This window comes from Larus michahellis, chromosome 14 (assembly GCF_964199755.1).
Source record: "Larus michahellis chromosome 14, bLarMic1.1, whole genome shotgun sequence".
NCBI lineage: Eukaryota > Metazoa > Chordata > Aves > Charadriiformes > Laridae > Larus > Larus michahellis.
The window spans coordinates 2,903,467-2,931,284 of NC_133909.1; the positions used below are offsets into that span (position 1 = coordinate 2,903,467).

A 27,818-nucleotide genomic window follows, 5' to 3' on the forward strand; every position below is an offset into this window, starting at 1 on the left:
AGCCCGTGACAAATTCCTTCTGAAATCGTATCCCATGAATATCCCCCTACGTGAATTCCCAGCCCACGGAAGTTACTCAGATCAGGAGGGCAGACTGCTTCCTGGTCACCCTGAATGCCAGGTGCCACCTTAGGTAAATAACCACACGGAAGTCCACGGGCTGCTCTGCTGGATTTGGACAGCCCGCAGGCACTGACTGTAAGTCATGGGAGGTTTTTTCCCAATAGATGCCGATGCAGAAGCACATTTAAATCCCCAAACACGAGAAGAGAGGCAGTCTGCAGCAAAACCTGTTTTTACAAACGACAGCAGAGCAAATGAACCAATTTTTTATTCACATCCCTTATTCAGCGAAAGGATTTCACAGACATAGCACCTTGAAAAAGCTTAGTGTGCTCTTAGCATTACAATATTTATCATTCGATTGTGTCAAAGTACAGGTCACAGCTTTCACTCACAGTTTCCACAGCATCAGCTCTGGGGAGCAAGAATTTTGAGTTTGCTTTTTGACTAAAAACTTAGCTACATTCATTTCAGCAAATGTATACCTGAAATACCTTGTTATGATTTTGGAAGCAAAATCATTAAGTTAAAAAGGAAAAATGACTACAAGACCACTATAAATTAAGAAAATAAAAAGATTTATAATTTTTTTTTTTAATAAAAATCTGTCCTGTCAGATATATACTGTATGTATTTAGCACTTTAGAATTAACAGTCATTTCTGGACATCATCATCATCATCATACCACGTTACCACTCCACCCCTCACATTCAAGTACAGATTAGTTGATCCCATGCTGTTGTGACCAATTCCTATTAAAGCTTTCATCCTTCATAGCTTTTACCAGCCAGTCCCTCTCGTTCTCCTCATCAGAGTCACTCATATCGCTGGAATCAGCAGCCAGGAGACGAGAATAATTAATTTTTTTCTGCCGTGGCAATTTAGACTGGATAATTAAGAACAAGAAGAGCCACAGCACCAGGCACACACAGCACGCCCTGTACAGAATTGGCAGGCCAAAGTGCTTCACGACAAATCCCCCTGCAAAACTGCCCACACTTGCTCCTCCACCACAGCAGAGACCCTGGAAAACAGCGTGCAGGGACCTGTCCATGCCTGGAGTGGCTATGTCATCCACCGTCATGTTAACCACCCACCACAAAGCACCGCTACTGAAGGCGGATAAAATCTGGATAAGGAGAACTGGCCACGCAGTCCTTAAAAAGGAGTAGCACAGAAGCTGTACTGCCAGGAGGCTCAGACTGACTGCAACAATTTTGCTGCTCGAGAAAGTCCTCAGCAACTTCCCTTTGAAGAAATAAAGAAAAATTTCAGCAAGTAGCCCAATGGCCACAGACAGCCCCATGTACAGCTCACTGCTGCCTTGGTCCTGCATCTGCCAGAAGAGAAAGTTGTGCGCCGCAGACCCAGCCGTGCCGGTGAGGAAGACGGTGATGGCGTACAGGATCGCTCGGCCGTCGCTCCACAGGAGAGCCAGGGCTTTGGCGGTTTTGTTAACACGGTCGGTTCTCTTGGGAACGTGGACAGGAAAAAAGACACTGACAAGCAATGAGAGCGTTATCAGGAGAGCATAGCCATAGAAATGGACAGCGAGGCGGGTGATTGTACTGCTGAGGAAGCAATTCAGTTGATCCACAAATATGGCAATGCTGCAGGCGCCTACAGATGCACCCAGGTAACTCCAAATCCACAGCCTGCCGTACCTGTCAGTCGCGTCAACAAAGTCGAGATATTCATAGAGACTCTCATCCACTGTCCATTCGAGAGAAGTAGCCAACACCTCCCAAAGCACGACAGCACCCAGTACCATAAGAAAAATCTGATGCTCTCTGTCCTGAAAGATGTTTTGCACAGCCTCGAAGCTGACATGTTGAGTGTCTTTCTGGTGGTCTGAAAGGTTTCCAGACACGTAAACGTCTCCAACAGTCGGAAGAGTTGTTTTAAACAAAGAGAGCTCATTACTTTCAGTAGCATAAAGGCTTTCTTCAGCAGTATCAGAAACATCTATTGCAGCAGAACCCAGGCTGCTCGTTTCCTCCTCAAGTCTATGTAAAGGAGGTCTGTAGAAAGCTGGCATTTCTGGTGCTTGTGTTTCCCTGTTAACTGCTTCCACAGACGTTGTCCAGCCGGAGGGACCATCCAAGTAGCCATTTGTCTTTGTATCACCTTCACCAATCCCTCTGCCTTTTTTCTCGAGAGTATCTGTCAGGCCAAATAGTCCCTGGAAGGCTGCACTGGTTAGTGTTGGCTTTCCGCTCGCTATTAAAACATCAGCGGTCGTTTCCACTGTTTCTTTCGTCACAGCTTTTGCGTTCGTAATAGCACTCGTGCTTAAAACACCGTGGCTGCTGGTGCCCGGACTGGGCACGGTGGCGGCGGCCCCTCGGTCACCCGGCAGCTGGCTGGCGTTACAGTACTTGTACCCCGCGTCCCCGCCGGCGGGCGGGATGAGGGTGAGCAGCAGACTGGCCCCCGCCGAGCCCAGCAAGGAGCTGGCGACCAGGAGGCGCCGCTTCCTTCGGCCCCGGGGGCAGCGGGAGCAGAGGGGAGCCCAGAGCGCTGCCGCCAGGTGCTTGGCTCCGGCCACGACGCCCACCAGCGGGGCCGACAGCCCCAGGTGCCGGAGGTACAGCGTGAGGAAGGGGGCCGCGCAGGCCCTGCCCGCGCCCTGCAGCAGCCGGAAGAGGCCGGAGAGGGCCAGGGCCCGGCCGACGTCCCACTGCTCGCTCATGGCGCCGCCGCATGCTCCTCCCGCGGGCACCGGCGGGACCGCCACGCACCTCCGGGTCCCCCGCCACCCCTCCGGGCTGCGGTGACCGTACCTGCAAGGCGCGGGGCCACCTCCGCCGCTCCCCGCCCGGCCCGGCCCGCACCTGCTGCAGCCGCGGGGCCGCGCCCCGGGCCCGCCCCGTTGCCAGGAGACGGCGGGCGGTGGGGAGAACAGCGCCGCCTGTCGGCCGGGAGGAGCGGGGCCCCCCTTCCCGCCCCGCCGCCACCTCAGCGCGGTGCCCTCAGCCCCGCTCCCCTCAGCCATCCCACTCCAGGCTGAGAGAGCTGGGGGGGTTCAGCCTGGAGAAGAGAAGGCTCCGGGGAGACCTTAGAGCCCCTTCCAGTGTCTGAAGGGGGCCTACAGGAAAGCTGGGGAGGGGCTGTTTGCGAGGGCATGTAGCGACAGGACGAGGGGCAATGGTTTAAACTAGAGCAGGGCAGGTTTAGATCAGACATTAGGCAGAAGTTCTTTCCACTGAGGGTGGTGAGACACTGGCCCAGGTTGCCCAGAGAGGGGGTGGAGGCCCCATCCCTGGAGACATTCAAGGCCAGGCTGGATGAGGCTCTGAGCAACCTGATCCAGTTGAAGATGTCCCTGCTGACTGCAGGGGGTTGGACTAGGTGGCCTTGAGAGGTCCCTTCCAACCCAACGCATCCTATGACTCTATGATTCTATAATCTTCCGCTCTCCTCAGCCCCGCTCCCCTCAGCCCTGGCCTCCCCCGGGGAGAAGCGGGTCCTGTGGGCCATGGTGGGCCCAAGGAGCCCCACCTGGTGCACGATGCTGGGAGGGTGTTGGGGGGACCACTGGGTGGGGAGCAAGGCCTGCGAAATCCGACTGCAAGCCTCAGCCTGAATATTGAGCTCAGATTTAATGCTTTCTGACTAGATTAACATTTGTTTTCCATCCTTACAGTTGTTTATTTTTGTCTTTATCCTGGAGGGAGTGAGATTTGCAGGCCGTGGGTAAGATCAAGGCCCAGGTCACTGTGGGGTAGGACGCGGATCCCATGGGATGTCCGTGGCCAGCTGCTCCGAGGTCTTTCCCCTCGTGCCTTCCGCACTAGGCAGTTCGTGCTGCAGCATCCCAGCCGCAGTGAGAAGGAGCAGAGTGGCTCAGCTGCCTCTCTCGTACAAAGTAAGGGACATGGGGGCTTTTTTCTCTGAAGTTCCAACTTGGTTCAGGTCCCAAAAGGAGACATTGTTTGCTGCAGTGTTTCCCCACATGTGGAAAAATAAAAGCTAAACTCTTCAATTCAGACCCAGGATGGACTTTCAGAAACAAAACATTTCATGCTGGTCACAGAGCAGAGAGGAAACTCTTTCCCTTTTTCATATAAAATCTCACCAGCTCCACACAAGGCACTGGGCACTCCCCAGCCCACTGGCCCACAAAATGACCTCCTGCTGTCAGCCCTGCGCTGCAGGGACGTGGTGACCTGGCCTGGGCGATGCACTGGGTCGCTGCGGTGGAATGAGGCATCGGCCCGTGACACTTTGCTCAGGCATCGGAGCTCTCCCTGTCCCTCCCCATGGCCATCGGGGCTGGCCTGGATCCCCTGCCCATCTGCAGCATCCCTCCCCTGCCTGCTGAGAGGGAACCGGCCCAGCTTCTGGGGAGACATATCTGGTTCCCTCTTACCACGGGGGTCTGTGATCTCACCCCGTAGCTCCCATGTAGAAGTCAGCCATTCTGGCTCCCAGGGCTGTTAAGGCTTATTTCTATGAAGGTTAGAAAAATTTATATCCCAATCCCACAGCAAGCACCGACCCCTTTTTGCATCATTCCTGGCTTTCAGCGTACCCGGCGTATTCCCCACCCTGAGGGTTTAAGCTGCTTTAGGGCGGCTGCCTCAGGGTTGCAGCTACATCCCCTGGCCCCACAGCTCTCTGCTCACAGCTCCTCTCAGTGCTAACCCTTCGCTCTGCTCCTCTCCTTTCCAGCCCTGCGAAGCTCAGGAAGAGCTGGCTGCTGAGCACTTACACCGTGCGTCTCTGTAAGAGAATGGTTACTCCGGTACTGGTGGTCTGCAGCAGTCCTGGCAGAGGTGGCAATGCCTCTGTGTACGTTGGCATCTCGCACATCGGGTAAACGACCCCGCTTTGGGACAACATCTCTGCTGTGGCAGAGTGGGAAAAATGCAAGGAAACATGTAAAAATAGGCTCATGAATCACTGAATTGAGGAGCTCAGTGCAGTCAGATCTCCTAAATCATCATTCGTGGTGGGGAATACCTTCTTTCAACGTAGACTCTTTGTTTTTGTTTCCATGCGTTGAGTGATGTGTTCATAGTCCTGCATTACTACAGTGCTTTATAGCTGGCTGTTCTGCATGCCGTGCCATGTGTTGAGTGTTCACAGGAGCCGACATGACACTGACATCCCATGGAGTTGTTTCCAGCCCCTGAGGTCACCTAGAAAACACACACCAACAGCATAGCGCAGCACAGAAACCAGCAGAGCCTCGATTTTGGTGAGCCCAAAACAAGACATGGGGAGATCGCATTCTCCTTGCTTTGAAACGCCTTTAAGAGAGACTTTTCCTCCATTCTGTATTTATCCTGGCAGTGTTTGAAGGCTGCCCTCATCCAGCTTTATGGTCTGACCTCCTAGTGCCATGGGGCAAAGGCAGGCAGGACCACCTGGACATTGGGTGCCCCTGGAGGGCTCAGTGAGTTCAGCCAAGAAAAGCGAAGAGCTGCCTGAGCAGAGAGCGGCTGAAGTCACGCCGGTGGGATATGAAATATGGATGGGGCTGTGAACACTGCTGTTAGCACTGATTTATTCCTGGCACCTTGCTGCTGGGGAGGTCGTTTGACGAAGACACAATTACCTACCGTTAACGGTGGCCATGCAGCATTGTCCTCCCCCTCGATCAGCCCGTAGGTCTTCCCATGGAGCTGGTGGGAGATGCATTTTCTTTCCTATGTAAAAATGATCTATAGCAGGGTTTCTTATTGCTGGCTTCATTCTGCCTCTGAAAGTTTTAATTTTGGTACAGAAAAATTTTGGTGCTTTTCCTCCCTGGAAAAGAGGTGATTTTTTTTAGCCTTTCCAAATAGTGTTTAATTATTTACAGCCTGTGGGTGTTTTCAGGTTGTCCTAGGCGGTATTTCGGCAGAGGTGATGGAAGGAGGGGGTTGTTCAGAATGCAGCACTCACAGGCAGCTAACTGGGGATCACGTTAACTACCTGCCAGTGCCGAAGCGCTGCTTGCTGCCCAGGCTGGTCTGGGTTTGTGCGGGAGGAGGAGGCGGCAGTGACTCAGCCAGACCTGGCATGACGCAGCGGGGGCCGCGGGGTGACACAGTAAGCCACCACGCGTGTGGACTTTAGCCAAGCCAAGCCAGCTCGGCATCAGCCACCATCCACATGAGGGCCGTTTGCGTCTCTGCTCGGCATTGAGCTGGGCACACAGGGAGAGCTGGGGGCATTTTGATGTAACAAAGTGTGATATAATGGCTTAAATAAATGCATTCAGGAGGGACTTTGGAAGGCTGGGAGTCTCTCCAGTGAGCTGGAGAATCCTGCCAGTGAAAACCCCTAACACAGCTGTGCCAGGAGGGTTTGTGCCCGCAAGCCTTACCTCCAGCTCTGCTATTTATGAACGCACCCTGTGCTCAGGTTTCTGTGCTCTCCCAGTCTCCAGGCAATCGTGTCCACCCTTATCCCCTTGAGGTCCACCGCCACTGTCCTCCAGGCATTTCACCTGGGTACAGGGTATACCTGAACACTGTCCCTGTACTATGGACGCTCTGTGATACGCACTAGCTGCCCATGATTTCCAGGGCTAAATAAACCTGTGAAATTCTCTTTTTCACAGCTGTGCTAGTTCATTAGCACGAGTTCAGGGACTGTTTCTGCTCTATCAACGAGCAGCTCCTGCGCTCAGTAGGATCAGCAGGCTGTAGAGGATGCTGGATGCAGCCAGCATTTCACCCCCTTCCCAGCCCAAGCCTCCATGTGCTGGGACAAGTGCTGGCCCCGCTGAGGGAATGGGGTGCTTTGAAGTGACAGACGTCAAGGGGAACAGGCCGTGGGGACAGAGTGTACCAGCACAGAGGGAAATCGAGGGGCAGCCAGCATGGGGGTTGTAGACTGCTGCTTCCGAATTCCTGCAATTCAGCCATTTCTGCCCATCCCTTCACGAAAGGGCTCTTTGGCCATGAAATCTCTCTCTGTGTAACATAGCAGGTAGCCCCCAGGAGGGGAGGAGGCAACATCAGCCATAGAGGGCCAAATGACAGTGATGTCTTTCGATTCCTACCAGCTTATTCCCTAGCCACACGCAAACATAAAAAAACCCAAACAAACTGACAGTTTCTGCTGGGTTTTTTTTCTACTTTTTTTTATTAATTGGCATTAAAAGGATTGCACCTTCTGATACAGATCATCTCTGACAGCTATACAAATAACTTATAATCCATCTACATCATTTACAACTGTACAGAGTAAGCTCTGGACACCGCAGACCATGCTCGAACCCAGCGTACGTCTCTTGGCTTTGTGAGCATTTGCCTTGCGTGTCAGGGTACACGAACACCCCAGTGAACCCCCGGGGAGGCAGAGGTGTGAAGAGCCGCTGGGCACCCCTTAAACCCCGTGTTACCCTACGCAGCAGCTCACAGAGGAAAACAGCTGGTGCAAGCAGGCGTTTCCTGACTTGTTTCTGAGCCTCCTGTCTAACTTCAGCTTCCTTCAGGGCCAAAATGCTTGCTGCCTAAGGCTGGCATTGGTGGGCATCAATAATTTTTTTATTTGTGAGCAAATGGAGGTGAAAAACAGGTACTGAGGAACCGAACACTGTTGCTGAGATCCTGCAGCTTTGTGACTCCTGTGAGGGACATTAAGGCTCGGGGACTGTGCTTGGCTCAGCCGGGAGCGAGGGGCTACACCTGCCAGCAGGCCAAGGTAGCTTCCTTAGGAAATGGCCTTGTTGCTGTTGCCCAACATGATCTTTCGACTGTTGGTGCTGGTTTGGGATTAGGTATTTCTTGGGACCTGGAGGCTTTTTACAATGCTAAATAACCCATCACCGGCCGACAGCTCCGGAGCTGCTCTGCCCCCAGTAGTGTATTTCAGCGGTTGTTTTGGACTGCACAGTACGTTCAAAGTGAGAGGAAATATACCTTTAGCTTGGGAACAGGAAGCGGCAATGGCTGCTGTGCCAGGTGACAGTGCATGACAGCAGCAGGAATATGGAAACTCTGTGCTTGTTGGCAAAGAGAGGGACCAGGGAAGCCTGAGGGTTGAACCCCTAAAGCCTCGTGCACGTGCCAAGAAATGCAAGGAAGATTTCCATGGGGCCTAACCAGCCAAGACAACCCCACAGGCTCAGAGCAGTTCTGCGGAAGGGAAAGTCCTCTCCAGTATCTCAGACTGGGATACCTGGGAGGTGAGCTCCTTGTTCCAGGTGTGGGTGGTTAAACAGAAGTGACTTTCCAGAGGTGCAGCTCCCCAGGGCCGGGCAGACCTGGCACGGACAGGACAGGGGTGGTTTTGTCCCCAGCCATCAGGGCTAACACAGGGGTTTGCCACTGCCACTGCAGCTGAGTCAGCATCACCCAGTAGCACAGAGCTGGCTCCAAGGTCTCCCCACCAGTGACAGCCAGAGATGACTGGGAATAGTTGCTATGCACATATACAAAGCTGAGGGACACTTTCTTTGGACTGCTGATCCAAGCAAGCACCCCTGAGCGAAGACAACCCAGGTAACGAGCTGTCTGGGAGCCGAGAGAATAAAAAAATGATAGTGTCATCGAAGGAATGCCCCCAAATCCCCTTCAACATGAATTTAGGGAAGGCTCCCTGGACACACCCCAGAAACCACAGAACACATTCAGAAAGTCAATAAATACCATGTTGCTTCCATTATTTCAGTCAGCCACAAGCTGGAATGAAGACGGGTCCTCCTACATGGTCATCCTTAACACGGGGTTAATCTGAGCCTGGGTGGATGCAGGAGCTGGGCTGTCGCTGCTCAGCCTGGCCCATCTGCAAACCAGGGGAGGGTTTCAACACCGTGGTAGCAGCAGAAGAAAGGAACGGAAAAGTCTTGCAGGCATCCTGTCCATCCGTCGTTCCCAGGAGCGCTACTCTGCTCTTCCACATCTCTTACCCGCACAGCAGACGCAGACCAAACCAGGACTGCAAGGCAGGCTGGGATGCAGAGGGATTGCTGGATGACCTCATGGAGGAGGTCCGCTGCTGCTGGGGTTGTAGGTGGTTGTTCCTGGGATGTACAGCTGGAGGAATGCAACCGGTGCACGTGAGGTTCCGGACCACATGTGGAGAGGCCATGTAGCAAAGCCCCAGTGAAATCCCAGGTGGACTCAAAGGTACAGCTCAGATGACAAAGAGCTGTTGTGCAGCCTCCGTTGTCTGCTCACAGGTTTCTTCTTCAAGCAGATCTATGCCATTCGCAGCCGAGCACATCCCACAGCACTGCCTAGGCAGCCTGAGCTGTTCTTGCCCTTTTCGTCACTGCCAAATATTGCACCACATGTCCCACGTCCCTGTTTCACACCATTCATCGTTACTTTGTGCGAACCCTTTGGAACAACAGTGGGTTTTCCACTGACTTCCGTAGAAGCTGCGTTAAACACACATGCTGTCCTGGTTGTGGCCAGGCTTACAGTGAGGTTTCCTAAATCACTCAGGGGAATAATTGCTGGTTTGCTCAAATACATCACCCTGTGCCAGAATGAAGAGTTTGCTGTGCAGCACCCAGTGCAACAGGCCCTGATCCCCTGCCGGGCTGTGAGACATCGCCATAATAAATATTACTGCTAGCAACTGCTCTGCGACCCACAAGCACAGCAAGCACCAGTGCCTCAGCTGTATTTCCCCCAGTCTTCCTGAAACGAAGAAGCTCAAAGGTTTTCCCTGACTTGTGCAAAAGGTTAAAACTCAGTTCTTCGGCAACGCCCTGCCCCTTGGCAGGGGAGGTTGGCTGTGGTCATCGCTGTCATTCAGCACATTCAGCAGCGCACAGCTGTCCTCCCTGAGCCCTATCCACCTCTGCTGTTGCAGCTTTGTACACCACTACCATTGTAAAACCATTGTTGGTGGCTATTAGTGTGTTTTCTTTTTCCACCTTCTCTGTGATCCAATGTTACATCTCTCGCACCAGCTTTTTCTCATTTTCTTCACTGGATGACGCCTGCAAATGTGTTGATGGGCAACAACAGGGACTTGGGCATGTATTTCACAAGCCCCACATCTTCTGTTTCATGCAGGCTGAATTTCATTGTCCTTGTCTTTTGCAAGCAGTAGCTGGGCTCTAGGCAAGGAGACACTTCCACACTGCAAGAGCACAAGAACGTATTTACTGCATGTGCAAATCTGCCCTTGAGGGCCAGAGCCTGAACTCAGACTAAACATCAGGTCTCTCCACTGACTGCTGAGGGTGGGCTGTCACATTGAGATGAGGAGCTGCTTTTATGCTTTTTCAACTGGTTTTGGCTGGAAAGATGAGCTGATGTGTATTAGTGTTTGACCACAAAACCAGTGTCCTTAGCCTGGCTCAATTCGATTCTCAGAAATTCACATTTTATGTATATTCCACGTGGTCCATGGACCATGACCCACCTGTCTGTCTGCTTCCAACACATCATATGTCACTGCAGCAACTATAGGCACATTGATCCCTGCTATTTTCACAGAGCTGAATTCTCTCCTTCTACCTTCATATGCTTGAGACACTCTGCTGAGGAATGCAGTCAGTGAGAGGTCATCAGCTCCACAATATAATTAAGGAGATCGAAGAGCTCAGTTTTTCCCTGGAGGTATCTATCCTTCTACTGTCCTAATGACAGCAGCTTTCTTAAAATGGAAGAACTGTTTTGTTTCTCACACCATCACCCAAAACCACAAAGGTAGGAGAGCACCACTCTGTCCTGCTTTCCCTGGAGAAGCAATGTATTTGCCCATGGGTCTTTTGTCACGTAGAGTTTCAGGACTAGGACTCCCTAGGAAAGAGCTCTGCCACCTTGGGAGCCCTTCCAGGGAGGGATGCAAGGTCACCGGCAAGACGTGCAGAGCCTGGCACGTGTGGCATTCTCACCTGATCACGTTCCTGTAGGCTCTTCTGCTGTCCTTGTCCAGACACACCATGAAGGGTCTCTGCTCTGTGCTCCTGATTTTGATACTGCGTGTTTTCAACCTGTTGGCCACCGCCTGGATTGAGAGAGGAGGAAGAGCCCAGTGAGTGACTCGCTTCCCCTCCCTTGGCTGCGCGGTGATGGCGGGTGTGCACGTACTGGGTATGAAAGGGACCGATGATGACATTTCTCTTTTTATTTTTATTTTTAACCTCAGATGTGACACAAGGTGAATTCATTAGGAGGGAAGTGTCTGTCTTGTCTCCTTTTTCTGTAATCACAACCTGGTCAAATTTTGCAAGGGCAAACTTTCAAAACTGGCAATGCTTGCACAGGTTGCAGCGTTGGGGATGTCTGATATGGGGCATGGTCTGTTCTCCAGGGCCATGGTGTACCGTGGTGGGCAGTGTGGCCTAAAATACCTTGGTGTTTCTGAAAGCCAGGTGAAAATAAGCAAAAGCGTGCTGGCTAGCTAAAAATACCAGCTGAGAAATTGGAGGCTCCAGGGCTCAAATGACCAAGGCACAATAATACTTAATGCCACCCAAACCGCAGTGACACACTACCACGGGGCAGCGTGTCCTCTGGGGTCTACTTGAGCTCTCATGTAAAACAAAAAGGACAGGAGTCCAAGTTTTCAGTCTCATCTCTTGCATATCCATCTTTCTGAGTTGGTAATCAGATTCATTGAAGTTCCTGCTTCTCGTTTATGCTTTGTTAAAATATTTCTGCAGTGGCCTCTATTTTCGTGAGCTCTGTGGGGATTAACTCATGGGGTCTGGGGAGGGCACTGCAGCTGGAGGTGTGGAGCTAATGAAGTTGATCGCAAAACTACAGACCCTCTCCTGTACCCAGGTGGAGCCACGATGACTAGGGCTAAGCCTTATTTCTCCGGTTCTTCCCTGGGGTCACAGCATCAGCCCAGCTGCAGGGTGTCCTGAGACAGGATTCGATGTGGCATTGAGCAGCAGGGATGGCATCTGGGGCTTTGGCTCAAAAATCTAGACTTTGCCATAGAAAGTAATTGCAAAACACTCTCTGAGCAGGGTGGCCCCAGAGCCTTCTCCTCCTTCTCCTCCTCACAGAGTGTTTCGCCTTTCACCCTTGTTGTAGGGATTTCCACATATTGGCCGGCCCCTCCAGGGCTGTGACCACCCACAGCTACTTACTGAGAAGGACCGTCCCGACAAGTTGTTGATCCTAATGATTTCAGTGATGTTCACATTCAGACACACCAGGTCTGCAACAGAAGCAGGGGGTTAGCCTTAGACCATGGCACGATCTCAGCTCAGCTTTGAGTGGGGCTGGTGTAGATCCCACACTCGGGTGCACTGCCAGAGATCCATGGGATCAGCAGAAAAGGACTCTAGCAAGCTCCATGGGTAAGGGTTTGTGTGGGATCATGCTCAGGGCTCAGGCTGGAAACCTCACAGGCTATGCTAAGGGCAAGGTAAAAGGGGAAGGCTGCAACAAGAGGAAGAAGTCGCCAAATCTAGATTACGGTTATGCTGAATCCCACGTTACAGGGAGCCCCAGGCACATCATTCACAAGAAAGCATACAGCCACAGCCTGTGGTGACACCAATACATGCACGTCACTGATTCAACCCCCACAGCCCACGCACAATTGACACTATGTACTGTGGTCGGATTTACTCTATCAAGCACCAGAAAACTCAGCAAACCCTCTTCATGTAGTTCCAAGCAGGAGAAACCCACCTTCAGCCTCATCAGCAGGGATGGCTTTCATCACCAGACCTGTGGAACGCAGTGACATTGCTATCTCCTTCGCCCGGTCACTCACCACAACCTGCAGGAAAGGCTCTGTTAATTCACCCTGGCAGGGAGGTTAGACATGGAGAGGTTTGGGGGCAGTTTTTCACAAAGGCAGGGTTAGCTAACAGGCTTTTAAAGTTCATCACCACCTCTCTGTCCTGGAGTGCAATTCCAGAGGAATGGAGGAGCCAGAGCACTCCTTTTGGGAGATCTGTGTTGTGATGGAGGTCCCTGTGAGCGGAGACATTTTGGGCTGCTGAGAGCCCCACTTACCTTTCTGTATGTTACTGTGAGATCTATGCCAGGGCCATCCGGGGTGGTTTTCTTCTTGTTCGTGTTTAGCTCTGCAAGGAGGGAACCATGTAGGATTGAGGTTTCACTCATCCCACCTGTCTGTGGTCAAGAGAGGGGTCCTCCCATGGGATGAGCTACCCCCTCTGTCACACAGCCCTTGTGGTTTGGCAGACTGGCCCTTCTCTCCTTGCCTATGGGAGCTGAGGGTCTGTGAACTTAACAGGTCCGGTGGGATGGATGCATTTGAGGTTCTGTGCCCAATCACAATGGCAAACATCCATTGGATTGGACACCAGGGAGCACTGATGGAAGGGCTGGATGTGACCTCTGTAACAGTCCAGCCTTCAAGCACCCTTGTCCCATCATTGGCAACTCAAGGAAGCAGAATTTCTAGTAGGGAAAACATCTGGCAATGGGAATGGCTGTAAAGCCCATCTTGTTTCCTCAACAAAAATATGATGTTGGTTCAAATTCAGAGGGTCATGGAGCTAACCAAGGGCACAGTCTACAAGAGCTGGTTGAGACCAGGAGCCAGCGACCACAAGGTCTTTCATTTAGCCTGGTGTCATGCGCGCGAGAGGGAGATGGAGGTGTTTGGGGAGGCCTTCTGCTCATCAGGGAACAAGGGATAGTGCCCCACGGCATGGCCTTGATGGCTGCAGGCTAAGGGACAGGGCGAGAGGGAGCTGGGGCCAGCAGGACCCCTGCCCAGGATGGCAGCCCCTGCTGCAGGGCTCATCTTGGGGACACGCACACACCTCTGTGGGGGTTGCTCTCCTGCACCTGGGTGCTCAGCTCCGTGAGGAACACATCCTCGGCCGGCTCCTGCGCTGGGTCATTGAAGAAAATCTGAAAGAGAGGAAAATCTCTAAGAAACAGCTCCTCCTCAGTCACCCTGTGATGTCACACTGGGCTTGTGACATCAAAAGGTTCTCCAGAGCACCCCAGTGTGACATCATCAAAGGGAATCTATGACCTCATCATGGCAGCCAGGGGGCCTGTGGGGTGGAGACGACCACTTTTGCTCTGCTTTCTGAAGCCCAGGAGCATGGCAAACCTTGCCAGGAGTGCGGAGGGCCCAGCCAGCAGAGCCACGGGCAGTGTCCCCTGCCACTGGGTGTCACTGCGCCCTCACAGATGAGTCTGTTCCCAGCCATCCACCCAGGGACAACCCAGGTGGAGGGGAGCAGCTCCCCAGGCCTGACTGCAGACGCTGGCTTAGCTTCAAGGCTAAGCTAATTTCTCCCTGATACACCTAAATCGACTGGTCACTTCAGACGTATTCGTTTTCTTTTCATGGGCTTGTTTTGGGCAGAATATGAATATAAGGGCCTGGGGAGCCTCTCCTAGCCCTACGTCCAGCTCCCATGGGACTTGACCGTAACTTCCAGGAAAACTCTCTGCAACCAAAGAGGAACAGTGTGGTCTTAACCAAAAAGGCAAACCAGGCGTAGTGTTTCCAGATGAAGCGGCATCACACCCTGTATGACAGCAGGGTAGGTTAGGTGCCTCTATCTGAAAACCACATCTGGACGCAGTTCCTCTTCCCCTTGCTTGAGTCACCCACTCCCTCGCTTGCTTTTGATTTTTGTCTTGGAGGAGAAATGAGTGGAATAAAAATTCACCAAAACCCCCAAATCTCCAGCCCCACAAGCTGAGGACCAGCTGCTTCAAGTGTTTGTGAGCTACTTGTTATTAATTCAAGTCCTGGTGATGCTCTACCAGTAATTGCCAAAGCTCTTCCAGCTCTTTGCAAGCCACCTGTCAGTTTGCTCATGTCATAGCTGCCCCTTTGCTGCAATAGGTTGCCACGTTGGCTATGGGTAGATTAAAAGGAGATGTGTGCATCAGTACCACCCTAAGCTTTGAAGGGGGAAAACTGCCAGAGAAGCAGATGGGGGGGGTTGATGTTACACCACCAAATACAGTAGTTCTTTGCTCTCATATCAAATGCTAGGTCTCACTGTGATGCCATTTCAGAGAAAAGCTGGCAGGAAATAAATAAAATGGTGTTTCAGGAAGCCTTGCAAAGCCCCTGCAAGGTACAGGATGGTTTTGGCAAAGCCACTCCGTAAACTCCTGTTTGCTCACAGCATCTAAAGCAGCAGGAGGTGCCAGAGCTCCTGAGCAAACCCAAGTCCAGCAGAGCTGGAAATCTGTGTCCTTACGGGCCAATTTCAAGGTTCACTTTGCTGACCTGGGTGATCCTGAAATAGCCTTCCTGGGATCATTGGCTCTGGCTGAGCTGTGCTACGGGGAGTTGCTAGACCCGGGAGCCTGGCAAGAAGGGAGCGAGCTGGGGAGTACGGAGATCCAGGCTCAGATGTCTGCCGAAAGCCCCCAGACCCTGTTGACTTTGCACGACTTTGCCAGCAGTGGGGCTCTGCAAGTCCTTTCAGGGCCACCCAAAGACACAAGAGATGTGGCACCCACCTTCACGGCGTAGACCTGGAAGCAGACGGGCTGGACGCCCATGCGGACGTAGTACGCGATCACATCAGCGATGAACAGATCAGTCACAAGATGTTTGCTCGGAGAGGAAGGCTGTGGGGGGCAAATCACATCATGGATCAGCCACAGTCACTTCTCAAAAATGCTGCCACTAACCCCCATGCCTTCCTAGATAAATAATGACCTGTCTCCCGGGGCAGCGCCATGCTGCTCTGCCATGAGTAGTCAAAGCGAACGGGAGAAGCGATGGCTTGCGCCCACCTACCAGCCTTTTTTGTAGGCTATCGATGGTGGCTCAAACTGCCAGGAAATGAGAGCTGGGGGTATTTCAGCAAATGTCTCATTTACATTTTCTTTCTTGAAATCTGCCATTTCCTGTCCCTCAGCCAAAAAACCCCATCGTAGCAAATAGGTCTTGTGGGCTGGGGCAGTGTCAGCTGTATGTACCTTCCCAGCTGCCAGCCCCGGGGAGGGTTTGCAGGGAGAAAACCTCTCTCTGGGTGACAGAGGAGCCCTGCAGGGCACAAGCTCGTCCTCAGGTACCGCAGGCGTGTTTGGGGAACGGGCCAGGCTGGGATGGTGGGAAGGTTTCCCTCGTACCATGGTGGCCAGCTTGGGAATCATGTGGCAGAGCGTGTTGATGTTGCTCTCGTACCACGGGTCGGCTCTGCCCAGGTACCTGGCCACCTCGCAGAGCTCCTCTTGGCCGGTGACAGCGTGGTCCTGTGGGAGAAACACACAGCTCAGAGTACGATTACGGCTCAAAATACCTGGAGCCGTAGAGGAGGCAGAGAGAGCTGGGGCAGAAATGTCCCATGAGTCCCATCCTTCCACCTTCCCTGCTTGGTCCAGAGAAGATGGCAAAACGTTTCTTGCAGCACTCACTTAGCAGGTGCTCAAGACCAAGTGAAGAATAAAAAGAAGAAATATTCATTTTTGTAATGGCACATTTGTCAGGATTGACAGCCAACTCTGGGCCAGCTTAAAACATTGTGAGAAGTGCAACTGTTTATTTATCGCTGTCTGGAGGCTGTCAGAAGGGAAGAGATTTGCCCGAGATAAACTGCAAGGTAGTGAGTTGCGGAACTAAAACTGGGGCCATGACCAAGCAGGCAAAGCCTTCAGTAAGGGGCGGCCGCTTCCCCTAAGCATTTGGGAGGTGAGAAAAACATCAGTCCTTTGCTAAAGCTCCCTCGATCCTCCTATAGCTGGGGCACAGCAGCAAAACAGAATGCCATTTCCAGGCTGTCAGTTATCACCCCTCCGGGAAGTTGGAGCAGCCTGAATGTCTCTGGAGCTGATGGATTCCTGAAGTCAGTCTGCAAACTGAGCCCAGCCCTGTCCTGGCTCCCTTCCTCCTGCTTCTAGGAACTAGTCATTAATGGATATGAATTCCTGTAAATAACAGGAATTCCTCCAAAAACACCGTCAGCCACTGGCAGCCGGCGGCAGTGCCCGGAGCTGCTGAACCCAAACTCACCGCAACGGTCAAGGTGTTTGGCTGCCCTGTCACAACTGGAATGTAGTAGAACTGCAGGTTCAGCCTAGGAGTCAGGAAAACTCGCCGTGTTTCTCGTTTCCTTGAAATGGAAGAATAAATAGCCGTGTCACAAGGGGAAGGTGGAGGAAAAACAGCTCTTGGCCAAGGCTGGGCAGTGCCAGGAGACCACAGCTGCTCTGCGACAGGAGCACGTGCCCTCCTCACACGCCTCCTTTGCCCAGTGTGACGGGATGGCAGTAATGGCCCAGGGTTCCCAAATCTGGCAAGGGGACACGACAGGGGTAAGGGACATCGTGCAGACAGGCTCTCAGCTGAGACCAGCAGTCCCCTCCACACCCAGCTCTGCTTCCCCAGCTGCTGCACCACAACCCAGACCCACCCTACGTTGGTCTCCTGTCTGGGCAGCTGGAAAACAGCTTTTCTTTAGGATTTTTCCCTTTTGCATAGGAAAGCATCTTGCCTCGTTTATTATTCATTAAACCCATTCCATGGACAGAAGGGAAAAACTCCCTGTGTGCATTGTTTGGGCCAACAGAGCCAAATGATACCGTGCAGCCAGTGAAGTCAGATGCATTTGGGTGCAAAACAACTTGGGTCATAGAATAGAATCATAGAATCATAGAATGTGTTGGGTTGGAAGGGACCTCTCAAGGCCGTCTAGTCCAACCCCCTGCAGTCAGCAGGGACATCTTCAACTGGATCAGGTCGCTCAGAGCCTCATCCAGCCTGGCCTTGAATGTCTCCAGGGATGGGGCCTCCACCCCCTCTCTGGGCAACCTGGGCCAGTGTCTCACCACCCTCAGTGGAAAAAATTTCTTCCTAATGTCTGATCTAAACCCGCCCTGCTCTAGTTTAAAACCATTGCCCCTCGTCCTATGGCTACATGCCCTTGCAAACAGCCCCTCCCCATGGGACATTGTAGTGTCCCACCCTGTCTGAGGTACCACTGGAGCCCAACCCCATCCCCAGCCATTCTGGCTGCATCAGCAGGCTGAAGAGCAAGCCCTCACCCTGCCCTCCCTTTCCCCAAGCCCCCAGGGCCAAAGAGGCTGTGGCCACCAGTTACCTCAAAGAGTGGTAGGCTTGGGCCAGGCGCCCCAGGATCCGGTCGTCCCCCAGCAGCACGATGCGGGCAGTGTGGAGCCTCTGGAGTGGGGCTGCAGGCTCTGGGAGGACGCTCACTCTCTTCTGTGACTTTGCCGGGGACTTTGCCCCAGCACTGTTGCAGCCAGCCTGCAGGAAGGCCACGCTTTCCAGCGGTGACAGTTTTTTTTTAATGCCACCCTTCCTGTGGAGCCGGGATTGCTCTGTCTCGGCACTGCAAGGGGCGAAGGGCTCCTCGGCTGCCGCGGGCAGGTCTCGCTCGATGCCGCTGTCGGTGGAAAGCACGGAGAAGCGGGTCTGCTCACAGTACTCGCAGTCCGAAATGATGTCCTGGATCTCAAAGTTGTCCAGGTCCTGGCTTAGGCAGTTGGGCTCACAGCTCTGCGACAGCGGGCGGATGAACAGCACCAATTCCTTCCCTGTGGGAGAAGGGAGCTCGAGGAGGGAAATACAACCAAACTCCGGCTGAGCCCTAGTCCTGCCCTGGCTCCCCTCTTCTCATGCAAACTGGAGGGTCAAGATCTCCACCAGAGGGTCCAAGAGAAGTCAGTCTTTCAGTCCCATTTCACATTGCACAATGAAGAGAGCTCAGTTTGAGTATCACTCAAATCAGGCACTTTGGGTGCATCCTGATGCAGCCTGTCCCACAGGGTTCCCCCCCTCATCTCCTTCACCCCTCTTCCCCCCTCATCGCCTGACCTGACCCCGACACTCCACAAGAAGGAAGGCTGGTGCAGTCAGCACGAGCCTCCACAAGATTGGCCCTTGGGCAAGTGTTATGAAACTCACAGCCCAAGAATCAGGGCTAAATGGCTCGTTTTGTGCAGGCTTCCCAGCCTCAGGTACCATCCGAACTCGTCACAGCCCCCCCAGGGCACTCACAGAGCTGGTCTTCTTCTGTCCAGAGGTGAAAGCTGATGTTGGGGTTGGGCAGAGGGGTACCTTGCAGCCCTCCCGAGGAAGCATCGCCTGGGGGAAACAAGGATGCTTGTGACACATGGGAGCAGACAGTTTTCCTGCACCCCGACCAATGCTGTGCTTCAGACACAGGCTGAGAGAGCCTGTGCCAACCCCAAGGGATCTCCCACCCTGGTCGCCTTCTGGCCAGACCTGAGACTGTAACCACAGACCTCTACTCTCACCAATTGAGCCATGAAAAGGTTCCTACACCATCAGTGAAAGGGCGGAACGAAGATGGGGAAGCAGTCACAGGCAAGCGAAGGACCTTGCTCTGCTGCAGACAGCAGAGGGATTGCAAAATAAATAAAACATTCTTTGAGCACTGGGCCTTCAATGCTCATGGCAGGACCTCCCCTTGGCGATCTCAGCTGAGATGAAGGAGAGCTCTCTGCCACCACCATCGCTGGCTATTTTTAACCCATTATGGCTCGGGGAGAAGCAGTGTGACAATTGAATAGCTCCCTGCCACCTTTTGGTGAAGTGGTGGTCCAATGGAGTGGAGATGGTCCCACTCCTTTCCCTCCACCACTGTCTGCTCCTGCCCATATCTTGCATTGGGACAGGCTCCATCTCTTTCTGGGGATGGCGTTGGGATGCAGGGACCTTCCACCTGGAGCAAGAGGGAAGCATGATCCCCATTTCCCTCTGGTCTTCCCCAGATTTGTGTAAGGAGCTGCGATGGGTGGGGACTATAGTCCATGTAGCCCCGATGGCACCAGGCTGGAATAGAGCACTGCCAGGGATGGAAGGAGATGGCAGTACCACTGTCCACCACAGCAGTGCAAGGAGGTTTCAGGGAGTGGTGCACAGTGTCTCCCCAGTCTAGGCCATGGCAAGATGTGTCTTACACCAGCAGAGCACTGGAGAGTCTGTCCAACCTCCCGTGGTTGGACAATGAAGATGAACAACTAGGGCACCCTTTGCAAACAATGGAGACGTGTCTCTAGGCCTCAGGGCAGATGAATTAGCAGCAGAGATTGCGACGGTCCCTTTCCTCAGGCGACAAATCTGCCTTCTACTGCCACGTGCCGTTTGGCATCATGGACATCAGGTCACTGCAAGGAGCCAGGCTGCAGGGACCTGATCCCGGGGACGGATGCTGCTGAGGTGGAGGCAGAGGGGAGGTGGGGATGGACAGCTATGGGAGGGCAATGGTGAGGACACGGCAGGGACCTGCCAGCTTCACTGCTCCCTTCACCCACCGTGATGGCTGGCCTGGAGCTCACCTGCTTGCAAGGTGCTGAGGATGGCGTGGTAAATCTCCTCCAGCCTCGCTGCGTGCTGGCCACGGTCTGCGTTCGCCTCGTGTCCTGCACACTCCACTGCCGCCACCACTTGCCGGAACCAGTGCTCAATGTCGCTCGTGAGCATCTCCTGTCATGAGGAGCAGCTATTAGCACCCGGAGGCGTGAAAAGAAGAGATGCTCCAGGGGCATGGCCACGGGAGGGGACAGAAAGAGGGCAAATGACTCCTGCAAAAATTACTGTTTCACAGCAGAGGACACAAATGTCCTCCTGTGCCCGGGGAAGGCTGGAGGAGGAGAGCTGCTGGCTGTGCTCTTTGCTTAGACTTTTTTCTGGCAGGTTTGCAGCTGATGGGTGCTGTGCTCCCGGCTGCCACCAGCTCAGGGAGCCCGCAGCAGAGCTGGCAGCTCCAGTGACAGCTCAAGTGGAAGCTGGGGAGATAGGCACAGCAGACACACAAAGGCGTCCTCTTGCGTGGAGATTGCTGAGACCCCCTGCAAAGTCACCTATCTGAACCAGCTTTTTGTCTTACCGGGACCCCACAGCTCCTTGGAGGAGGTCTGGGAGAAAACTGGTTGAAACATTTCTGCCGAGATGGTTTTGCAATGACTCATCGTGCCAAACCAGGGATCACAGAGGAGCCTGTATTTCAGCTGCAGAGCCCAGCTTTGCTGTGCAAAACTGAAAAATCAAACTGAAGATTCAAAACCTCTGGCTTTTGCTATAGCAACTCTTTTATTTTTGGAGAATTTTTTCCTTTAACACTAGCTCTGCTTGTAGCCCGGCCTTGCAAGTAACCGGTGGGGCTACTGGGGATGGAAACCTGCAGTGAGGAGCTGAGGGGTCTCCCCACTTGCCAAAAATCCTTTCCCTGCTCTGACATGCCCAGCAAGAGCAGGACCACTGGAAAACCATACGGGATGCCGCAGAAGTGCTGCCAGTTACCTGGAGGCTTCTCTTTAAGCCGCTGACATCGCAGCCCTCGCCCAGGGACGCCTGCATGGCGTGGATGACCACATAGCACATGCATGCCCGGGGACTCTGGGACACCTGAGCTGCCTCTGTGTCGGTGACCAGTGCGTTGCAAATGGCTTCTGAGAGCAGCTCCGGATCGGCAAAGATGAAAATCCTGCATAGGGCGGGAACACGGGAAAAGAGGGAGATGAGACGAGGACTCCCCGTTACTGACATCAGGGCTGGAGTAAGAAGATCAGATCTCCATTATCCCACGCAAAGAAAAAGGGCTGCTGCTGATATTCCCCTTCTCTGCCCTGTCTCCCTGCCCAGGGAGGCTCCCTGCCCCCAGGACCGTGGAAATAAATTGAGACACATGGGAGGAATGTGCTCTCCCAACACAAAGCTCCCCCAGGACCATGTGCTGCCATGTCGTTTATGTCCAAATTGTCTGTTCCATCCAAAGTTAATTCAGGGCACAGGAAAAGGATAGATTTCACTATGAGACTACAAAAGAAATACAAGTAACAGCACATTTGAAGAGGCGCTACTCACTTTTCCTGATAAGGGTACGGGTCGCTTTTAAGACTCTGTTCGGAAATGACCATTCTTTGGTACAACGTACCTAACGAATGCAAGAAGATAAACAGGCAGGAGTCAGAGCACGGGAAATAACAACACAACTCACCAGAGCAGCTCAGCGCTGCTCCCGGTTGTAGTGGCTGATGGTGGGTCTGCCAAGTCGGCGAACGCTCATTGCTGGAGAGATGATGTACAAGAGCCAAGATTCAGGCTCAGAGTTAAAAATAGTCAAGGACAAAGATAGACCACGCTACATAAAAAGAAAACCCCTTCTATTCAGGGACAATTTCCTGTATTTCCCTTCCTTTGTTTAGTGGATTATGAGCTTAGGAGTGGAGTCGGAAGCAGGAGGAAGGGCCCTACTCCCGGCCTCCATACCAGGGGCCGCAGCAGGGGACAGCATTTGGGTAGATGTGAAGAACACAATGCATTTCTGAATCGGGAGGGATGTACTTTACTCTCACCCAGCTGTAGGGTGGGGAAGATACGTCCACCCCACATTGCTCGGGTGCAATCATCTTGTGAACCTTGTGGTGCTCCCAGAGAAACCCCGCTGGAGATCCCCATCTCTCCACACTGAATCATTGTTTTACCAGAAGTCAGGTGAGATAAAGGTGGACCTTGGAGCTCCAGACAAAGTGATACTGGGGAAGAGCGGTTGAAGTGATGGTGATGGGCTGAGACTACCGAGGACGGCACTCTCTCTCTGATTTCCCATCAGGTTTCTCATATTTTACTTCCACCTCACAAGGTGTCTGCACCTTGCACTGTTTTAAAGGATTGCTTTTAAAGACTTTTACTAAAGAAGCCTTTACCAAGAAGAACTTTAATGAGCAACATAGAAAAAAGGAAAATAAGAGTTTTCCTCTGACTTGCTTTTTAAAAGGGAAAGATCTCTGGAGGAACTAACGCTGTTTTAGTGTCTAAAACATGAGAGACAGTAGTGGAGAGAGAGCCCATGCTGTCAGCCTGCAGCTCAATTTTAGATGGAGACCTCCGCAAAACTTACTGAGGTGTCCGGGCTGGAGCATAAGCACCCTGTTTCCCTTATAGACAGAGGGTGTATATACACCTGCCTTAGGTGGGCTGGACTTGACGCTGGTGATGCCACCACCTACAGCAGGAGGACCACAAGGTTTTCCGCTAATAACTAAAGCTCAGATGCATGAAATCAGGAGAGGAGAAGCCTCCTACCCAAATCCATCCCTAAGAGCCCCAGCGTTTGGCCACACCCCTGCGGAAATCCCTGCCATGGCTCACTGCATTAGGCAAAGACCAGCTCAGGTATGGAAACCCCCCAAAACCCCGGAATCATCGCCTCGAGGATCAAAGCCGTTCACCCTGCCCTGCACGGGCAGAGTGGAGAAGCCCTCATACCCGGTGCTGTCCTTTCCATCTTCAGCCTCATGGCATAGTCCAAACCGATGGTGCAGAAAGGCTTGGGCAGGGTGAGCAGCTTCTTACAGAAGTCATACACTCTGCTGCAGAGCTCGTCGGAGATGCAAGGAGCCTGGAGCGAGAAAGGGGCAAATAAGGAGATGCCGCAGGAGTGATCCCTAAGGGTGCTCTCCCCACCACAGACCCCAGGGTGGGAGGGCACAGAGCTACGCCAAATTCAACATGGATTTAAATGCAGTATATGAAGCAGAACCAGACCCTGGGATGGTTTGGAAACCTCCAGCAATACCCACTGAAGGGCTGTGGGCACACATTTTTGCCAGGTTGTGGCTTCCTCCACCATCAGGCGCTTAAACACCTCCAGAAAAGGGGGTCAGCTGGAAGGACCTGTCACTCTCATACACGTCACAGTGTCTCAGTCATCAGACATCACACTGGGAAACGCACGGTTGGGTCCATCTGTGGTAGTCCCAGGGCTTTACTGGGCAGGCACTGTGATATTTCAGCACAGGAAGAGGTGCTGAGTGACTTCAGGTTGGTCCCTCCGATCTCCCTGGAGCTTGTCCCAGTGAAGCCCATGGTAGGTTACCTTTATCAAGGTGTACATCAGCGTGTGCAGCAAGGGGATGATGTAATGTCTGAAGTCACCTCGCTCCGCCTGTGGGACCAAAAGGCACAGTCAGCGCAGGCAGCGCCTGGCAGGGGGCTGGGACTGGAGCCGGGGGCCACCGCAGACCCCGGGATGTGCTGGGTCCCGGCTGCTCGGTGGCTCAGGCACACAGGGTGAGCACACAGTGGCTCACCCCCAGCTCAAGGTGGGGTTTGGGGTCCCTCCACAGGCCATCAGGGTAGGCAGGATGTCCCCGGGGGAGAGAGGTCCTGCCTGGTGGGCATCCCATGCAAGCCAAGCCTTGGGGAAGGGGTATGGGGGCAGAGGGGTGGACCACGCTGCCGTGGCCACCATGACCTCGAAGGTCTGGAGGCTGTCGTAGGGAGGTGAAGGCTCTGGGAGCTGCTGCGGGAGCGTGGTTTGCACAGCGAGAGCTGCAGAGCACATTCACAGCAGTCACGGTGGGAGAGAGCGAGCAAAGGTTTCTAAGAGCGCATTGAGGAGCTCCTTTCTGTTGCAAAAAGTCATGTGAAAAATAAAAAAAAACGCTGGGAGCCCTCTGGAAAAAGCCTGTTTTACATTTGGTGGGTGCGGGACCAGAGTGGACAGGGAGGAGAGATGCTCCTGCATCCCTATCCTGGCCCATGGGAAGCCAGATGGATGCTCAAGCCAACACAGCCCTGGCCCCTCCGCGAAGCCTGGCTTCAACCGACAGCTCCAGCAACAGGAATGCCCCTGGATAAACCTGGGAAAGACATTTTCATCCCAAAGATATTTTCGGCAGCTTTCTTCAGGGCTGCTGGATCTGAGTTAAATGGAACTGATGGCAGCACAGCTTTAGAAATAATCAATAAAATGAACAATACTGAGTTGCGGAGACCAGCTGATATTTGCCCAGAGCCCCGTAGGAACTCAAGCGTGAAATTGCTAAATTATTATCTATGGTTGGTACTGCCTCTTCAGAGCTGCTGCAGTACCAGAGGAATAAAAAAATAAAATTTAAAAAAAAAAAGTGGCACTGATTTCCAAGAAGAGCTTCAGGGAGACAAAGGGAATTACAGACCGGGACACCCGACATCCCTCCTGGGCAAGGAAAGCAAGAGTGATAACTGTTATAACGGGGAGGGAGTGACATGGCTTTTGCAGAGGGAAGCAGACCTCAAGCCTTCCGGGGGAATCCCTGCATCCGTAGCCGAGGGCGATGCGGGTGTTCCTGTCTATCTGTATTTGCAAAAGCCGCTTGATAAGATCCCTCCCAGAGGCACTGAGGGAAGCTAAACTCTAAACTGCCATGGCGGGGGGAGGCAGCAAATGGCCTCGGAGGGGCTGAAAAGGCAGGAAACGGAGAATAGGAATAACGGATCAATGTTCACAGCGCTGCGCTGCGCGCTCAGGGGTCTGTGCTGGGCTGACACTGACACGGGAGGGGACGGAAGGAGGTGACGGCCTCTGCAGAGGGTGCCTGGCCCCCGCGGGGCTGAGCGGCAGCGGGCAGGAGAACTCGGGAGCTGAGCGATGCCGGGCAAGGCGGCTCCATCCTTCCAGCTCAACAGGAGAAACGGCAAAGGGGCAGAGAAGATGGTACAGGGAGGTTTCTGCACAAAGGACGACTTGCGGGGCCCTTCACCGGGGTGGGGAGGAGGAGGTGTGTGTGTAGGGGGGGCACATGGGCTCTTCCTCCCTGCAGCGGAATGAGAGGGCGCTGGGTAAAATGAGGCAGGCTACTAAGAAAAGGTGTGACTTCTACACATGACATCTCATCAGACCACAAACGAGGTCGCACCAGGATGCTGAGGGTGCTAACAGTTTACACAAAACCAGAAAATGACAAGACAAATCAATGAAACAAAAAATCCATGACAAGATTTCCGTCAGATGCTCTCAGGACAGGATACTGGGTCAGGTGCTTCTGCTCCGACACCTTCCGGGGCAGAAATGAGTGACACGGAGGAGAAATTTCCACTGTGCCTGTGACTACAGCTGCCTGGGGTGGGATGAGGGAGATTTGGGGGTGCTCAGAAGCGTTTTGCACTTTGCTATTTGCAAGCTGCAAAGGCCGGCTCCCTTTGGCTGCTACAGCATGGCCTGGGGAGGTTCCTTGCTCTGCCCGTGGCTCGCTGTCACTTTTGGGGCAAATCCTGGTCCCTGCAGCCGTCAGCTGGGGACGAGCTACTGGAGCCCTGGTGTCCCACTGAGTTTTTCACTCTTTTCTGAGTTACAGTCCCCAGCCAGGCTCAAGGTCCCTAAAAACACCTTAGCCATCTCCAGCCCGGGATGCCCCAGGAGGGAGGCAGAGCCCTGCGGGTGGAGTTGATCCCCATCCCTCGGCTCCCCCGGCCCTGCGGTGGGACACACACGCCACAGAGGGGCCGATCCCAGCGCTCAGGGGATGTCTCTGAGGTGGCACTCACCCTTTCCAGCTCCTTCACCAGGATCCTGACCAGGACAGAGCTGTTACTGGGATTCTGGTCGATTTTTTTATGCAGGGTCCATCGCAGCATCCCTGAGGAGTGAGAGCCAAGAAGGAGGTGAGGTTGCAGAGCAGGGCAGCGGTGGATCCGGGGCAGAGTTTGACAGAGGAATCAGGAGACCTGGGCACCGTTGCTGCAAAAATCACGCTCTGGGATGCTACATTGGCATCACTATCAGAGCTAAACCAGGCTTCTCTGCCCTCGGCTTCAATCACTGCCCCTCTGCAAGGGACGAGTCATGCTGCTGCCCCGCTTCCGGATGCAGCATTGCTGTATCGCACCTCTAACACTGGGAAGCCTTTGGAAAAAGGTCCCAGAGATCCAAGGACTGGGAGGCTGCAGAAAAGCAAGGCAGGGCAATGGGCACGAAGTTTGTTTCCCGTTCCCTCTGTTGCTCTGTTCACGACTGCCTGCTTTCACCGCCTGCCCCCAGGAACGTGGGAATGCCCCCAGGAATGTGGGTCCCAGTGGGGGGTGGGAATGCCCCCAGGCATGTTAGTCCCAGCACACAGCACCTGAACACTGGCTGCCGACAGCTCACACTCGGAGCAAGGATCACAAAGCATCTCAGTCCTGTGGATGTCAAGGCTCATTCCAGACCAAATCAAATTTAATTGACCGTAAAATATTCTGTGCACTCCAAGTAAAATCAATTTTTCAAAATCAATTAAGTTTCCTGAGGCTGTAGCAGTCCAGTTGCTGGGTCAGCTAGAGTTTTATTCTCCAAAACCGTAACACGGGGATTTCAACTGACTCTTTGGCCAGGAGCGGAGCGATATCCCTGCAGGGAGAGATGGGGAGAGTCCAGCTCAGAGCTGTTAAGTGAGTTGGACGGGGCTGTGCGGCGAGTCGGTGTCAGAGCTGGGAACAGCATCACAGACTCTGGCGACTGATGTCCCACCTCCATGCTGGACTCCCTGGGCGAGTGAAGGGTGTAGAGGAAGCAGGAGGAGGGATGGGAGCTGCTGAGGTTGGTGCACGGCAGACACCAGGAGCTTGACAAAGATTTAGCACCTCCGAGAGCAGGTTAGAAAGGGCAGAGCAGGGCCAGGGAGGTGAGGCCACCCCGTGTCCCCCCACCCTGGTGCTGTCTGAGAGAAAGGAGCAGTGAGGTTTGGGACCATGCAATGGCCCAGCGATGCAATGGGGGGGACCTGGGGGGAGTGCTGACCCCCAGGAGCTGTACCCGGGGTCTGCCTTACCTCGATCACTCTGGCAGGCGGGGTGGTGACCGTCCAGCTCTCGCAGCAGCGTGCGGACGCGGCGCAGGATGTCGGACTCCACCTCTGCAGGGACGGAGAGGACGTGAGTAGCCAGGCCAGCACCCTTGGGAGACTGGCACCCGGGGACAACCCCGGAGGAAGAGACACTGGTTCTGGTGTACAGTGAGTTGCGGGGACTGCACCCTCCCTGCATCCCTCAGGATGGCTGTCTCAGCGGGCTTCAAGCCTGGATGAGCCTTGATGGAAACAGGCCAGAGCCCTTCCAAGGGCCACTGGAGCTGGGGGGCAAATGACGCCCCATGGTGAGGTGGTCTGTGGAGCCATACTGGAGAGTGCAGTGGTAGGGGAGCTCT

The 27,818-nt window shown here is 53.5% G+C and overlaps 2 protein-coding genes across 10 annotated transcripts in view; both read right to left on the reverse strand.

The window, feature by feature from the left end:
* Window positions 1–331: 331 nt before the first annotated feature.
* MFSD6L (major facilitator superfamily domain containing 6 like) lies at window positions 332–2,886 on the reverse strand. Its single transcript, XM_074607560.1, has one exon. It carries the CDS (start codon window positions 2,754–2,756, stop codon window positions 786–788), a length of 1,971 nt encoding a protein of 656 aa, XP_074463661.1. The 5' UTR covers window positions 2,757–2,886; the 3' UTR covers window positions 332–785.
* A 4,223-nt stretch (window positions 2,887–7,109) lies between these two features.
* PIK3R6 (phosphoinositide-3-kinase regulatory subunit 6) overlaps window positions 7,110–27,818 on the reverse strand; it is a 38,183-nt gene continuing 17,474 nt past the window's right edge. For 4 of the 9 annotated variants that reach the window (XM_074607735.1, XM_074607737.1, XM_074607733.1 and 1 more), the window contains 18 exons: window positions 27,445–27,528; window positions 26,183–26,274; window positions 23,751–23,819; window positions 23,141–23,273; window positions 21,737–21,806; window positions 21,173–21,356; window positions 20,209–20,356; window positions 18,905–18,991; window positions 17,985–18,441; window positions 16,898–16,997; window positions 16,018–16,140; window positions 15,400–15,510; window positions 13,725–13,815; window positions 12,946–13,016; window positions 12,616–12,706; window positions 12,066–12,136; window positions 10,860–10,972; window positions 7,149–10,099 (listed from right to left, as the gene is read on the reverse strand). In XM_074607735.1, coding sequence (XP_074463836.1) covers window positions 9,943–10,099; window positions 10,860–10,972; window positions 12,066–12,136; window positions 12,616–12,706; window positions 12,946–13,016; window positions 13,725–13,815; window positions 15,400–15,510; window positions 16,018–16,140; window positions 16,898–16,997; window positions 17,985–18,441; window positions 18,905–18,991; window positions 20,209–20,356; window positions 21,173–21,356; window positions 21,737–21,806; window positions 23,141–23,273; window positions 23,751–23,819; window positions 26,183–26,274; window positions 27,445–27,528 — 2,252 coding nt within the window. In that variant the 3' untranslated portion in view covers window positions 7,149–9,942. Of the gene's footprint in view, window positions 10,100–10,859; window positions 10,973–12,065; window positions 12,137–12,615; window positions 12,707–12,945; window positions 13,017–13,724; window positions 13,816–15,399; window positions 15,511–15,864; window positions 16,141–16,897; window positions 16,998–17,984; window positions 18,442–18,904; window positions 18,992–20,208; window positions 20,357–21,172; window positions 21,357–21,736; window positions 21,807–23,140; window positions 23,274–23,750; window positions 23,820–26,182; window positions 26,275–27,444; window positions 27,529–27,818 lie in introns of all 9 variants that reach the window. The other 5 variants (XM_074607732.1, XM_074607730.1, XM_074607731.1 and 2 more) reach the window with 2 other exon arrangements.

Bases quoted from the DNA above. Each gene is read 5' to 3' on its own strand.
- MFSD6L (XM_074607560.1), bottom strand. From the start codon at position 2,756: ATGAGCGAGCAGTGGGACGTCGGCCGGGCCCTGGCCCTCTCCGGCCTC.